Source organism: Lissotriton vulgaris, chromosome 3_1 (assembly GCF_964263255.1).
Source record: "Lissotriton vulgaris chromosome 3_1, aLisVul1.2, whole genome shotgun sequence".
Classification (NCBI taxonomy): domain Eukaryota; kingdom Metazoa; phylum Chordata; class Amphibia; order Caudata; family Salamandridae; genus Lissotriton; species Lissotriton vulgaris.
Genome location: NC_141689.1, coordinates 168991739 through 169007496, shown reverse-complemented (window position 1 = coordinate 169007496; position 15758 = coordinate 168991739). Strand labels below are relative to the sequence as shown.

At 46.3% G+C, this 15758-nt stretch overlaps 1 protein-coding gene across 2 annotated transcripts in view; it reads left to right on the top strand.

Moving 5' to 3' along the window:
- The window catches only part of CNTFR (ciliary neurotrophic factor receptor), an 857892-nt gene that overhangs the window by 650916 nt on the left and 191218 nt on the right, over positions 1 to 15758 (top strand). For both annotated transcript variants that reach the window (XM_086960266.1, XM_086960267.1), the window contains exon 6: positions 13958 to 14075. In XM_086960266.1, coding sequence (XP_086816392.1) covers positions 13958 to 14075 — 118 coding nt within the window. The remainder of the gene's footprint in view (positions 1 to 13957; positions 14076 to 15758) is intronic.

Below are 15758 nucleotides of genomic sequence, written 5' to 3'. Positions count from 1 at the left end.
TTCCACCCAGTAAGGGTAGAATGTTCTAAATTAAAAAGGGAGAAACAGAAAGACAAACATTGGAATTTTGGATCGGAAGGCTCACACCGGCCATTTGAAGCCCGGAGCTGACTCATTGTCTTCAATGGAGCTCCCATCATTCCAATGTTATAAAATGCCTTGTTGCATGAAACTAAACATGATTTAGCATTGCTCTCTGGCACAAAGGACCAGCAAGTGAAGTCTTGCATGAGATTTCTGCTTGAAGGCACACTCTCCAGTACAAATCACTACAGAAAAACAATGCCAAAGCTAAATAATGCAAATGAGAACATTGGAATGCTGGGCGCTCCATGGAAGACAATGGAGTGTCTCTGGGTTTCTAATGGCCAATAGAGGCCCGGGGCTCTAATATTCTAATGTTTGTTCACAGCTGTTGCTGTGAACAAAGGTCTTACGGACCCCGAGGGGATTTCAATTCCCTCGGGCTCCGTGAGGTATTTGTTTTGGTTGTTAGAACATTCTGCTTTCTTTTGGTGGGATGTTCTAATAGTGTTATAGCCCTCCGTAGCTGGGCTATACTGGCATTAAAGTCCTACTCCCTTTTAAAAGACCCTCACCGAAGGAGCGGGCCTTAACGGCTGGTATAACCCATTACGGCGGGCTATAAGGCTGTATTAGTGCGAGTGGGGCGATGTTGCTATCATCTGCTTGTGACACTCAGTAGATATGACACAGCCCTATTTTTTCCTGTTGGCGCAATGCAGCGGTGCAGATTCCCTTGCAACATTGCGTTTTGCAGTTCTTCATAATTCTTCATGTGAATTCTGTTTATTTCCCCTTTTTTAGGTCTTGCCTAGAAACTTAAAAGTACATAAAATTACCACCACAGTTTCATGATGCATAAATGCACATGCGTGTTATGAATGCACTCATATACATCATACTATTTGGGGCGACAGTTTTGCCAGATTTCTTTCTTTGTTGACGATATTTTTCATAATTGGAAACAATCACTGAAAATCCAGAAGGTCGGGTGATGCCTTCTACATGTGAGCTCTGTTCACTTGCCAATATTGGCTTTGTAGATTTCTCAGGGGCTACCGTGATGATTCCTATAATCTCTCCCTTTCACCTAAATACCTGCTGCAATATTGGTGCTTTTTAGGTCTCGCCTGTCGATGCGCATGCGCATCGAGCAAGCGAGAGTATTGGCACTTATCCACTCTTTATCCGCACTGCAAGGAATCGTGGCGATTCCTTGCAGTGCCCGTGACTTTTAAGCTCAATGCGCATGCGCATTGAGCTTAAAAGCGCGTGCACATGGCCCCAGCCGCCTGCCTTGCCTACTCTCCCGCCCCCTCACTTCTTGATTGCACGGCCGCTAGGCCGTGCCTCCCCTACTCCTCCTCCTACTCTCCTCCCCTCCCGTCTGTTCCCGCACTCCTCCCACACCCCCGCTCCGCCCCCTCACTCTCTCTGCCCGCCCGCTCTCCACTCTATCAGGCAGCCAGCCGCACTCCTCCCACACCCCCGCTCCGCCCCCTCACAGATATAACTTAGATTAATGTAACTCTACAAAATATCTTACAAACCTGTCCAAAATTAACCACGTTCATTTAGACGCATAGCACAAATGATACTAATCCGTGAAAAACAATTAGCTTTACTCAATATACCATCCTCGAACTGCGTTGACATTAAGCAGTTGAACGTCAAATCTTCAGATGCTGGTTCTGTCTTTTATTTCTTCCGTTACTCGATACACCAAAAACCAAACTGCGCCTGCGCAACCGGCTTTTCTCGACGTCACATTGATGTCCGGCTTGGGAGGTGTGTCTTTTGCCATGGTGTGAAGTTTTGATCCTTGGTATACACGGAAGATGGCCGCCATGAGATTCTTGCTGCCGGTGCTTGGCGTTCTGTTGTTGGTATGCTGCGGCCTGCCACCCTCCAGTGGACAGAAGAAGAAGGAGGTGAGTGAGGAGGGGAATTCGACCTCCTGGCACTGAGCTCTGACAGCCTGAGACCCGGAAGTGATGGTCTCGAGGCACTGTGTCAATGCAAGGTGCTCCAGGGCACTTGCTTACGTGAGTGATCTCTGTGTTACCCCCTACTAAGAGCTCCAGGGTGCTCTCCACAGGAGCTCCATTGCTCTGGCTATCGGATGGGTTGTCTGCACTGATTGCATGTCGGCTGCAGCATAGTGATTGGTATATTTTACATGCAAACGCTCCCAATTATGTTTGGAAAATGGTGTGATGTTCCTTTTTCCCTCTTGAAACTTGTTTCACATCAATGCAAGTCAATTGAGAAATACATATCATGTATTACATTTCCTTAATCACCATCACGGGTGTCCCCAAATGTCATTTATTTATACTAATAACGTGGTTCGGTTGTCCTTGTGCGAATCAGTAATGTATCTAATGCGTGCCTTGATCGTTCTGTTGCCAGGTGGTCTAGAATGCCATTTAGCCATGTTTGATTTGGTACTAACTGGCGTCTTTGTACACATTTGCTTGAATTCGTGTATGCTACAGTTTTACCCGCTGAATTGCTTTGACCATTAGGTGGACTCTTAAAACTAGCTTGAATCGATGGCACGTCTCGTGATTGTGCAGTGGCCTGTATGAAAAGTATTGATGTTTTGCATAAGGTCCTCCATGATTTCCCATTTTTTTCTGTTGCGTTACACAACACACATTTGCTTGCACTACACACTTTCAGGCTTGTCGTGTAGGTATGGTAACGTGCCGTAGGTTGTATTACATACCGTATTTATCTCTTTCTGGTTGTTATGTAGTGCTGTTTTTGCTGTTCTATCAACGGGGCACACTCTGAACCAACTACTTCCCAGGAGCCTTGTGCACATCATAGTGCCAGTGAGTTATGTTTGAAGTGTACTATTGTAGAGTAATGTGCGACTAGTATTTGCTCCTGATATACTGTTGAGATGGCAAATGCTTAGTCAAGTCGTGGCTTGGAGCTTGGGAACGTGTATGTGTCAACGCGTCCCTGAGTTTCACTCTCGAGCTACTAATCTCTTCTAATCTGCACTGCAAGTTGTACACATGGGGACGCATAACTAATACCACGTATAGTGGCCTTATGGACATATAATGAACACCATGTCCCGAGGTTTCTTCTTTTCTTTCTCTTTTTATTTATTGGCAATGTGAGTAGAGCACTTGGGGACTTTACATTCAATACCGCGTTCTCTTTGTAGATACGTGGTAGCAGCCTCACCCTCACTCACCCTCACCCTCACTCACCCTCAACTCCTCACCCTCACTCACCCTCACTCACCCTCACTCACCCTCACTCACCCTCACTCACCCTCACCCTCACTCACTCTCACCCTCACTCACCCTCACCCTCACTCACCCTCACTCTCACTCACCCTCAACCCCTCACCCTCACTCACCCTCAACCCCTCACTCACCCTCACTCACCCTCACCCACCCTCACCCACCCTCACTCACCCTCAACCCCTCACCCTCACACAGTGCAATAGGTCTCGGAGCATTTGAGTTAGAGCTTTTAGAAATGTTTATGGCTTTTTTTAAAAATTCTTTAGCATTGGCTACAGGAAACAAAAATGCTAAAGATTTACAAAAAAACCCATAAACAATTCTAAAAGCACTAACTCTAATGCTGCGAGACCTATTGCATTTCCAATGCTTGTTTGTTAACTTTTTTTGCAAGCCCTCGTCCATTTTTTTAACCCCCAAAAAATGTAAAACAAACTTCTGAAGAATGATTTAACTCAGCATTTCTGCCATTTCTTATCAGTATTTTAGGATTTGACCCCGTTTTTAACTTTTTACGTTTTTCAACCATTAATCTAATTTAGGTATCTTATTATTGGTATGTCTTCTATGTAGAGTTTTTCATGAAACTGAATGTATTTTATCCCGTCCCGTGATGTATTTTTAACTCTCTAATGCTGCTATATTTTTCAAACGTTTTTATCATGTGGGCTTTTATGGCCATGATTGGCCGAATAAAGATTTGTGATGGACTGACTCAGCATGTGTGTTTCCTGTGTCTTTGATGGTGTTATTTCCCTGCACAGTGCCAACCTGGGGAGACAAGGGATATTCATAATTGTGTCTGAATTGTGCTATTTCCTTATATCCATTCTGTTTTCAGGGTGTGTTTTTTAATAGTGCAGCATGTCAGAAGTGGAGGCTGCCACCTCTTGGCTCTTTTGTTCTGGTGGCACTGCCATGGCTACACCCGAGTTCAGGGGTCACAAAGGCAACAGGAAGTGAAAGTAAATAACAGTCCTTGAGCCAAGTTTCCTTTCTGTATTTTCGGCCCTACCCTTACCCTCTCAGCAGCCAAGAGGCAGCTGCTGTGATGAGGCTGTGAGCCGGACAGAGGTTCTTTTTTGTATTGTATTTCTATATGAAATGTTTTCACAATTAAACATACAATGATGGACAAGTAGATATCTTCATGAAAACAGAGAAGGAAAACCCAAATATGCCATATGTAAATGCAAACAGTGACATTATTTGTGATGCAATAAAGAGTGTGCGGTGTGCCATTTCACTGGGGTCCATGAGGGCACGCCTCCATAGTCCTCAGCCTCTTGAGCCTGGCACCAAAAGCGTAGGTTCTCTAGATGGGCTGGCTAAACATAAATAGGGACTGTAGGTAGCAACAATTAGAATTTGCCAGATAACATTTAAATGTTAAAAAAATTTACACTTCAAAAAGTTGCAAAGTTTTACAAGATTTTTTCCAGGGGACCGATTTTTTTGCAAAAAAACCCCATATTTGCTGTTTCATTTTCTCAGCAAAAAATCCTTGTGTTAGCATTCTCCCACTAGACGATTTTATAGATATTACGTTTCATAAGAATCTAGCAACATTGCCCGCCCTGCGGATCCTCTGCACCTGGGGTTCACTGTAGCAAGTGATGCTCTGAGCCTGGTCCAGTAGAACCAGTGACATTTATGAAGATGTGCGTGGCGTTCTGTAAACTTGCCCAGTCTCATAGCAGTAGTGGGCATTTGTGTGTGTTTTGTATTTATATAGCGCCTTCTACCCAGAGGTCTCGTAGCGCTGTATTCATACCGCTGTGGAACCCTTCTTGGCTTTCCTGTGAGATGTCCACTCCTGGGCACCCCCAAGGTGAAGCCAGGCATCCCAGCGCTCTTCGGGCCGTTGTGGAGATTAAGCAAGCTATTGCCCAGAGTTGCAGAGTGGGACCCATGATTAGACTAGGCACCGAGGCGAGAATTATCAGGTCCGGGGAGATTGAGTCCAAGAGCCGCCGAGGGGGGAATTGAACCCTGGTCCCGGGCCAGACCTCTGCATCAGGGTCTGCCGCTCTAACCATTGAGCCACACTTCTCCACATTTATGGGACATATCAGCTTGATCTGGAAGTTCCACCCGCACTGTGGGTTGTCATGACATATTCTAGATTATTGGGCCTCTGTCTAGATAAAGTAACTATCATATTATGCAATTATGTTATGCTATATATTATGTTATAGTATGTTATGTTACACCATCTTTACATAGTGTAAGCTCCCGAATTGCTATCCCCTTACTGGTTTGGTGAAGAACCTATCTACGCTGGTGGTTTTGCCCCAAGAGGGTGATTTCATGGGGCACGTCTGCTGCTAATGTCCCTGACCAGTGAGAAAACAGTTTGTGGAGTGGGTGTAAGGCGTCCCCCGTGGAGGCGTGCAGTGAGAATGGGGTCTGGTGCCCTGACGTCTGAGCCCAGATCTTGTTAGTGTATGGTGGAGGGGGGTCTCCTGGGTACCGGCAGGTGCCTGCCGTGGTTAGATGCCCCCTGGGCATGCTTCAGAAGCTAATGACAGACCATGGCAAGAGATGGAGCCCGGCCCAGCACTCCTGCCTGCTGCTTCTCATTAATTGGACTAATGTACAATCTGTGGCATGTGTCCTTACATCTTTGCCTCGGCGGGCACTGCCAGCACCCAGGGCGGGGGCTGCGAGTTACTAGGACACAAGGGGCTGATTGAAGCCCAGCTCAGCAGCAGGCAGCTGTGCCCTCCCCTGCCAGACATTCTTCTCAATGGCCCTCTTAACAAAGTTGGCACTGCCAGGGGGTGGTGGGGAAGCCTGTTTCCGAGCAGAGTGCCAGCACGAAGTGTGCCATGGGCTGCATGCTCATCTGAGTGCCAGCTACATTTCCAGGGGAAGTGTCCGTGCGGCTGTGGAGGGGGGGTGGGTGGGGGGCTGGAAGAGAGGATGGCCTTGTCTTGGCAGACTTCTATTATTTTGTTACTGTGTTAAAACGAGTTTCAAGCCCTCCTTTCTATCTGTTCCCGGCATCTGAATAGTAAATGTTCACTTTTAGAGTTTCATGACCCAATTCGCAAAACCTTTTCTGAGTAGTTTTGCATCTCTGTAATCTTTTTACATTGGAAGATCTGATTCACAAACTCTTTCTGAGAGTATATGTGACTCAGCGCTGTAGCCGCTGTAAATTCCTGCTGAGTCTCTGAGTCTTCGTCACCCAGGGCCAGATTTACAAAGAAATCACACAACGCCGAGCAGCGCAGCTAATAGAGTTTCTGTGCTGCATTTTGTGAACGGGAAAGAACAGAACAGCACCATATCTGCCCAGATGTGGCACTGTCCGGCGCGCTTACTGCATTGGTGTACTTTAAGCTGCCATACACCAGCGCAGACATCTCTGCGCCATGGTGCAAGGGCGTCGGCGTTGCGGTGAGGATAGATTTTGTGCAGTAAGGCCCCCCTACCTATACAAAAACTATGCTGCAGTTTCCCTCTGTGTACGTGTGCCATAGAGGAAAAACAAGGAGAAATAAAAATATTTCTCCTCATTATCTCCAATCTCCATTCTCCAATCGTGTGCCTCTGGGAGGCACACGATTTTGGCACAAATCACTGCCTACAATTCTTTGTAAATAGGGATTTCTGTCAAAACTCTTCTGAAGTTGCCTGTTAACAGCCATGCACCGCCCATTGAACGCACCTTTAATGCAGTGTAACGCTGGGAGCGCACTGGTCAGCTTTTCATTACTTTTGATTACAAGTTAATGCAGATTGCGAATCAAATGGTATTGTAAATCCCAACCAAACACTTTTTTAATGCTAGACCGGCGCAAAGAGCCACATGTGTCAAAGTTCCATTGTGCATTCCCAAAATAGCAAATTTTAGGTAGTGGTTATTAAGGGAATGCAAAATGGTATGTAAGTAAATAGCAATTCCCTAATAACGATTCCTACAGAGTCGCAATCGTAATTAGAGAATCACAATTAGGAAATGCTTCTCTATTCGTTCTTATGGGCCGAAAGGAGCATAGGTGCAAATGGGTTTGCACGACCTATTTGGCGAATACCTGATAGGTAATTGCAAATTAGTAAATGCTAAATCAAGCGGGCCTGGGGGCCTAAGGCATCTCTAAAGCAGTCCAAAAAATGTGCACATGTAAAGTACACACTGGCACTTTGAAAAATGCATTTTTTGTGTATTCTCAAAAATTGCACATGGTTACTGTCGACTTGAAGTTGAAATGGAACAGCATTTCCTAAATGCTCAGTTTGCATTTAGGAAATGCTTGATACATATGCTTAGGTTTACACCACACACTGATCTAGTATATATGGCTTACACCACACACTCCCCTAACACACACTCCTGTAGCACACACTGCTCTTGCAATTCAGGTCAGGTATGGCTTAAACCACACACTCCTCTAACACACACTCCTGTAGCACACACTGCTCTTGCAATTCAGGTCAGGTATGGCTTAAACCACACACTCCTCTAACACACACTCCTGTAGCACACACTGCTCTTGCAATTCAGGTCAGGCATGGCTTACACCACACGCTCCTCTAACACACACTGCTCTAGCACACACTGCTCTTGCAATTCAGGTCAGGCATGGTTTATACCACACACTGCTCTTGCACACACTGCTCTAGCACACACTGTTCTACCAATTCAGGTCAGGCATGGCTTACACCACACACTGCTCTTGCACACACTGCTCTTGCAATTCAGGTCAGGCATGGCTTACACCACACACTCCATTAGCACACACTGCTCTCTCACACACTGCTCTAGCAATTCAGGTCAGGCATGGCTTACACCACACACTGCTCTAGCACGCACTGCTCTAGCAATTCAGGTTACACCACTCACTGGTCTGGTACACACTGCTCTTGCAAATCAGGTCAGGCATGGCTTACACCACACACTGCTCTTGCACACACTGCTCTTGCAATTCAGGTCAGGCATGGCTTACACCACACGCTCCTCTAACACACACTGCTCTAGCACACACTGCTCTTGCAATTCAGGTCAGGCATGGCTTATACCACACACTGCTCTAGCACGCACTGCTCTAGCAATTCTGGTTACACCACTCACTGCTCTGGTACACACTGCTCTTGCAATTCAGGTCAGGCATGGCTTACACCACACACCGCTCTTGCACACACTGCTCTTGCAATTCAGATCAGGCATGGCTTAGAAAACACACTGCTCTAGCACACACTGCTCTTGCAATTCAGGTCAGGCATGGCTTTCACCACACACTGCTCTTGCAATTCAGGTCAGGCATGGCTTTCACCACACACTGCTCTTGCAATTCAGGTCAGGCATGGCTTACACCACTCACTGCTCTGGTACACACTGCTCTTGCAATTCAGGTCAGGCATGGCTTACACCACACACTGCTCTAGCACACACTGCTCTTGCAATTCAGGTCAGGCATGGCTTTCACCACACACTGCTCTTGCAATTCAGGTCAGGCATGGCTTATACCACACACTGCTCTAGCACGCACTGCTCTAGCAATTCAGGTTACACCACTCACTGCTCTGGTACACACTGCTCTTGCAATTCAGGTCAGGCATGGCTTACACCACACACTGCTCTTGCACACACTGCTCTTGCAGATCAGGCATGGCTTACACCACACACTGCTCTAGCACACACTGCTCTTGCAATTCAGGTCAGGCATGGCTTTCACCACACACTGCTCTTGCAATTCAGGTCAGGCATAGGTAACATCACACACTGCTCTTGCACACACTGCTCTTGCAATTCAGATCAGGCATGGCTTACACCACACACTGCTCTAGCACACACTGCTCTTGCAATTCAGGTCAGGCATGGCTTACACCACACACTGCTCTTGCACACGCTGCTCTTGCAATTCAGGTCAAGCATGGCTTACACCACACACTGATTTTGCACACACTGCTCTTGCAATTCAGGTCAGGCATGGCTTACACCACACACTGATCTTGCACACGCTGGTCTTGCAATTCAGGTCAGGCATGTCTTACACCACACACTGCTCTTGCACACGCTGCTCTTGCAATTCAGGTCAGGCATGGCTTACACCACACTCTGCTCTAGCACACACTGCTCTTGCAATTCAGGTCAGGCATGGCTTACACCACCCACTGCTCTAGCACACACTCCTCTAGCACCACTGCTCTTGCAGTCAGGCATGGCTTACACCACACACTGCTGTAGCACACACTGCTCTTGCACACACTGCTCTTACACACACTGCTCTTGCAATTCAGGTCAGGCATGGCTTACACCACACACTGATTTTGCACACACTGCTCTTGCAATTTATGTCAGTCATGGCTTACACCACATACTGTTGTAGCACACACTGCTGTAGCACACACTGCTGTAGCACACACTGCTTTAGCACACACTGCTGTAGCAATGCAGGTCAGGTGTGACTTTCACCATGCCACCACTTCTTACAAGGGAATTCCCCACTTAGCTTTCACAACATGCCTAATCTTGGCTCACCAGCTGAGCCTCACACAAATGCACTGTTACACATCACTCACTGCCCCCCCCCACTCACACTACCACAGTACTGGGACTCACACGCAACACCACCAATGCAGTCCAATGTTGATACAATGCCCCTACAATACCCCTACTTCTCTAGCACTCTACATGCAACTCTTCCTCCAGATACTCCAGATACTCCTTGCTGTCATAAAATCCCTACTCTGGTACCCCCTACTCACCAATGTTCACCATTCTGAACGTTCCTCCTTCGCTGTACCCTAATGCACACTCATCTGTGCCAATGCACGTCAGTTACCACTATCACACCCACGACATGGTACGACCTCCTACAACACGTCAAAGCCTCCGCCTCACTACTTGAGTTCCGCAAGAACCTGAAGACCTGGCTCTTCGTATCTTGAGGACCACAAACCTGCTCAAGCGCCTAGATAACCCCATGGGCGATTAGTGCGCTATACAAATCAACATAACATCACATCACATAACTATTCCAGAACTCAGACTGACACACTGCTCCCCTCTCCTCTTTCTCCCCCGCCATCTCTTCTCTAAAACTGGCTCCGACTGGCTCTGCTGTGCTTTGAAGCACAAAGGATTTTTTAATCCACAAAAATAAATAATTCATTAATTCATTTCATGAAATGTTTGATATCTGGATTGCCAGAAGGGGGCTGCTGGTTCAGAATGAGCAGCCCAGAGGATGACAGGCAGTTCCCTGTCTTAAAAATGCATCAGTATTTTATGAATCACAAATATTTCTCCCTGCTTGGTTTGATCTGTGTCATAACACTGTATTTCACCTTAGTTCCTTCCCATCACTCATTCAGTAACAATGAAGCAGCCACAAGGAGGTGCAATAAAAGAGATATATGTCTGTTGTGTAGCTCAAACAGTAAATTTTTACTTTTGCAGGTACTTTCAGAAATAATCCCCAAGCCCCACTGCCCTGCGGTCTTCTGTTTCCAAGAACCCTTAGTGGTGTGGGTTGAGATGCGCTCTGCCCTTAATCAATGCATCTGAGTGATTTTTGAGATCTGACAGAGGCGTTTTTGGGGGCCCCCTACCTGCAACAAGTTTGAAGTTAATACCCATTTTAGCAATGTCACGCCTTCATGATGCCAAACAATATTGAAGTATCCAATAAACCTTCAGAAAAGGGGACACAAAAAAACAGAAGAAGGCTCAAGCTGCCCAGCTTCTACATCAGAATAGCACCATGCTTGAACAAGCATTGATAAAACCATTCCTCTTGGCACGAAGACATACATGTTTTTTGTCTTGCAACAACATTATTGACTTGGAATTCAGTATCTAACCAGTCTGATCCTCCCAGGAGAAGAAAGATGCAGTAAGGGTGACGTGGTGAAAGTCTAGCGAACTAGAGCATAACATCAAGATGAGACATATGCATCTAGCGCTTGTAATTGTAGGTTTAAATGTCATTGATTCGTATTCACATGTAACTCCCTTTACAACTTGCATTCTTGCTGCCAGAGAAAGTCACAGCCCTGCTCCAGGGATGTCCCCTGTCCATCTGGTGAACTGTGGTTTCTGTCTCCTTAAATCTCTCCCTGGGCATCGCCCTCCTCCCCTGTGTGTAAACCTCTGTGGACAGACAGGGACGCCTGCTCAGCTGAGTGACAGATATGGGAGGGGTGAGGGACAGAGAAACAGCAGAAAAGCAAAGCGAGGGATGGATGAAGAAGGGAGATGCAGGGGCGATAGACGTCAGTTATTTGGAGAGTTGGTGGGGTTGGGGCAGTTATAAGGTAACGTAAAAAAGGTAAGGGAGCTAGAAAACAGGTACAGAGAATGAGAAAGAGAAAGAGGAGGTAGACAGAGAAACACAGGAAGAGGCGGATATGAGATGCAGAGATGAAGCAGGAGGTAGGGAGAGGGCAAGGTCGAGAGGGAGAGGGTTGGGGGGCTCCGAGGGGTGAAGGAGAGAGAAAGGAGGGGTGGAAAGAGAGGAGGCAGAGGGGCGTAGAGGGGTCGGGTATTGAGAATCATAGAGACATGCGAGGCAAAGAGAGGCAGTGAGGCAGCGAGCGGGGCAAAGTGAGAAGAGGCCTGGAAAGAGAGGCCAAGTCACGTGAGTAGAGAGGCGAAGGGAGAGAGGAGGCAGAAGGAGAAGAAATGCAGAGAGGAAAGAGGTGAAGTAGAGACGCTAGGAAGAAAGGTGAGACGGAGAAAGACAAGTGAGGGGGTTCAGAGAGACAATGATAGGAAGAGGGGCTGTGAGGTACAGAGAGGAAGGTAGTGGCAGAAGTGTGTGAGAGGAATAAAGAGAGGGAGAGGTAAGAGGCGGTGAGTTGGAATAGAGGAGGAGCAGAGAGATGAGAGAGGTAATGGTGGAGAAAAAGAGGGGGTGGTAGAGAAAGAGAGTTAGCACAGAATGAGTAAGATAGGAAGAGAGCTGAGGAAGAGGAAACAGACATAGGAAGAGAAAGGAGAGGCGGGGGCATACGCAGCTGAAGGGGAACTGAGAGGGTAGCTAATGAGAGAGAGAGAGAGAGAGAGAGAGAGAGAGCGAGAGAGAGACGAACAGAGAGAGCTGGGTTAGAGGGATCAATGAGTGAGAAAGGTTTGAATCAGAGAGGAATGAGGTGAGGTAGGCGGATGTGAGGTAGCGAGAAGGCTAAGAGAGTGACCGAGGGACGTCTATAGAGACAGGAAGGTGTTATTCTCTCAGTTGCAATTTACCCACCGTCTTCCAAATATCATCCAATTCTACATACCCCTAGTTAGAGGACGCAGAGTCGAATTTATTATCATTATTAAGATTTCACTGTGTATTATTGTTGCTTTTGCAGCAGATGTTAAGATTTACTGAGAAAGATATTTTGTTGGTTGGCGTATGTTGTGTAACCCTTTAGTTGGTACATGTTTTGCTTATTGTTTATTAGATTGCTCTTTCTTTAAATGGCTCGTGCTGAGCTAGGTTGTGTTCATGACATCAAATGGTTTCTAGGAATGTGTATGTATTCTAGATAGTTGGCACTTGGGGGTTGGAGTTGGCTGTGGACAGTCGTGCCACCTGGCTCTCACCTGTTCTCATTATATATCTGGAAATAAATCCTTTCCAACACATGGAAGCCTAACACCAATTCCTTACAGCGTAGTTGTTCATCAGGTGCCTCGTAGTGATGCTGCCGAGAGTTTGTTTTTGACCATGTCAGTGTTGCTGTTGGATTACAGCCGCCCCGATCCCATAGAATGACGTTTTTAAATTTCAAACTTACTCTGAAAACTAAATCCTTTAAAGAATGGGGCCCTGATGCTACCTGGTCACACCACCGGATTCTGCCACATTGTCCTCTCGAAAACATGATGATTTCTCAGGTAGAAGTTCTTGAAGCTGTAGATGTATAGACAACATATGGAATGCCTACTCTGTAAATAAACACTGTGCCATCAGCCTGTCACGTGTTACTCACCTGGTCTCTTTAGAAGCCGCCTTTGAGCTTTAAGTGTGTGATGACAGGCAGAGAGATGGCTGCCCTGCTGCACTGAACTCCAACAGTGAACTGTAATCACATTAGATTCAATATTTGCTTAGCAGTTAATGGCCCTGAAGACGTTTTAGGAGAAAGAGGTTTGGAGAGCTTTTCATGGGTTTCACTTGCTGCTCAATTCCCTTCTTGTTGCAGTGTCTGTTGTCTCTTCTAGCAGGCATTCTGACGTCACAACTCAACAGGAGTAAATGGTTACAGTAGAGCAGTGATGTCATTTTGAGCTCAGTGACCTCCTTGTAACATTCCCCACTGTCTCTGGTGGCAGGCATTCTGATGTCACAATTAAACAGCAGTAAATGGTTACAATGGAGCAGTGATGACGTTCCCTGCTCTATGACCTGCTTGTCACATTCTCTCCTCATTCACCTTCTTGTCGCAGTGTTTATCGGCTCTAGTATAGGGCATTCTGATGTCACAACTCAACAGTAGTAAATGGTTACCGGTGAGTAGTGCTGTCCTTATCCGCCCAATGGCCCTCCTTGTCTCAGTGCCTGCTGGCTCTGCTAGCAGACATTGTGATGTCAGAACTAGACTGTAGTAAATAATTACAGTAGAGGTGTGATGTTTATTTTCTGCTCACTGGTCTGCTTCTTGTAGTGCCTACTAGCTCTAGTAACCCATTAAAGTCATTCTTCTCTTTCTTGTTTCAGATCCCCCCAAGGAGCCGGTGTTGATGTGTCGATCCAATAACTACCCGAAGTCCTTCTACTGCAGTTGGCACATGCCGAACCCAACCTACATCCCCAACAGCTTCAACATCAGTGTCTCGTAAGTGCCGCGGTCTGCGTCCAGTGTTTGGCGTCATCTTGACTTCTGTGAGTCTGGCTGAAAGAAAAACCACTGCATTGTTAGGGTTCATCCAGCTCTTTTCGGGCAGGTGACAACAAGTCTCAAACATTGCACCTTCATGTTACCCCAGGAGTTCCCCAAATAAACAGAGAAACTCCTTTCTCGTTACTAGACTCACAGCATTGGTGAAACAGCTCAACACAGTGTTTACATTTTTATCCAAGCTAGGATTCATGTGTAAAAGTGCATAAACACTTAACATGGCAGCCTCCAGGGATCTGAAGCTTGTGTGTTCCTCTCCTAGCAAGGCAGACTCAGCCTTCCCAGCTTTCTGTGGTTAGTATGGAGCGTGTCATCAATTGGGTAATAGTGAAGCCTGTTATTTACAGCGCTTAGAAATGGCAGAAGTGTGGTATGAAGTGTTTTTTATGGTTCACAAAAGAAACCACTTTATTCCATCTTAACAGCTGAAAGACCGTTCTTGTTGCGTCATGTTCCTCCCTCCTTGCAAATCACTGACACGTTTAACGTGGAAAATGGCGAATGTTACTTTGTCATTTTACGCAAAATCTTTGACATGAGTTTTCCCCTTAAAGTTCCATCCCCAAAAACATGTTGAGTCGAAATTTACCTTAAATAAATGGGAAGAGACAAACCCACACGTGCATAATATATCTTCAAGGAAGCTTCACTCTTCTAGAAAGTATTTCTTGATGGTGGAAGAAAGTCAAAATGTGCCCTAGAGACTTCCCCCTCAATGTTATAACCTTAGTTCACTCATTTCCTGATGTGATGAGTACTCAGGGGGTGGGCACAACTGATACCTATCTGATAATAGATTGATGAGTGAGCGGGTTTAAGGACTTCCTTGCACGCTGAATTGTAACAAACCGAGGACGGTACCTACATGGAAATAGAGCCGAGTTCACAATGATTCCACCAGGAAGGAAATGGGGACTGCTTGTGTTTGCATTGTGGGAGCATGGAATAGTTTCAGTCGAGTAGAAAAGTGGAATACAAAATGACACAAAAGCTAAAATACCTGGCCAACCTGTGGGGACCCAAGATGTGACGAAAGCACCTGAGCCAGTAATGCTGTAGTATCTGAGAAGAAAATAGACACTGCCGTAGCGCGCTAGAAAGCTACTTCGAAGGAGCTATGGTGCCCATTAGGAGCAGAGGGGAGATCAAATTATTGTGACTCCCACCCAAAATTGTAGCTCTTCAATGATTGGTTAAGACCTTAGGGCTGGATCAGTAATGAAGGATAGACCATGCAAGCGGCGAAGTCGAGCTGGGGAAGTTGGACCATTGTGTAGAAAGCAATGGGAAGGTCTATGACATGGTAATTCCACCTGACAGATGAATGAAGGAATGAATGAATAATGGCGACTGTAAACTTGTCCAAGAGGATGAGGTGGAGAGAAAAGCCCATGAACCTTATTGTTCAATGGCTGAGTTACAACACAAGGCGAACCAATGACTGCCCGGTCACTGCTGGGGGCAACCAACATTTCCAATCTGAGAGCAAACTGATCATCGTCGTAGTGACTTGAAAAAAACATGGCTGACAGTTTTCTTTAAAAAGATCAGGCGTGCACACAAAGGGGGTGGTTTGACAGTTTTAAAGGACTATCATGACCTTCAACTTAGTTCTCATAT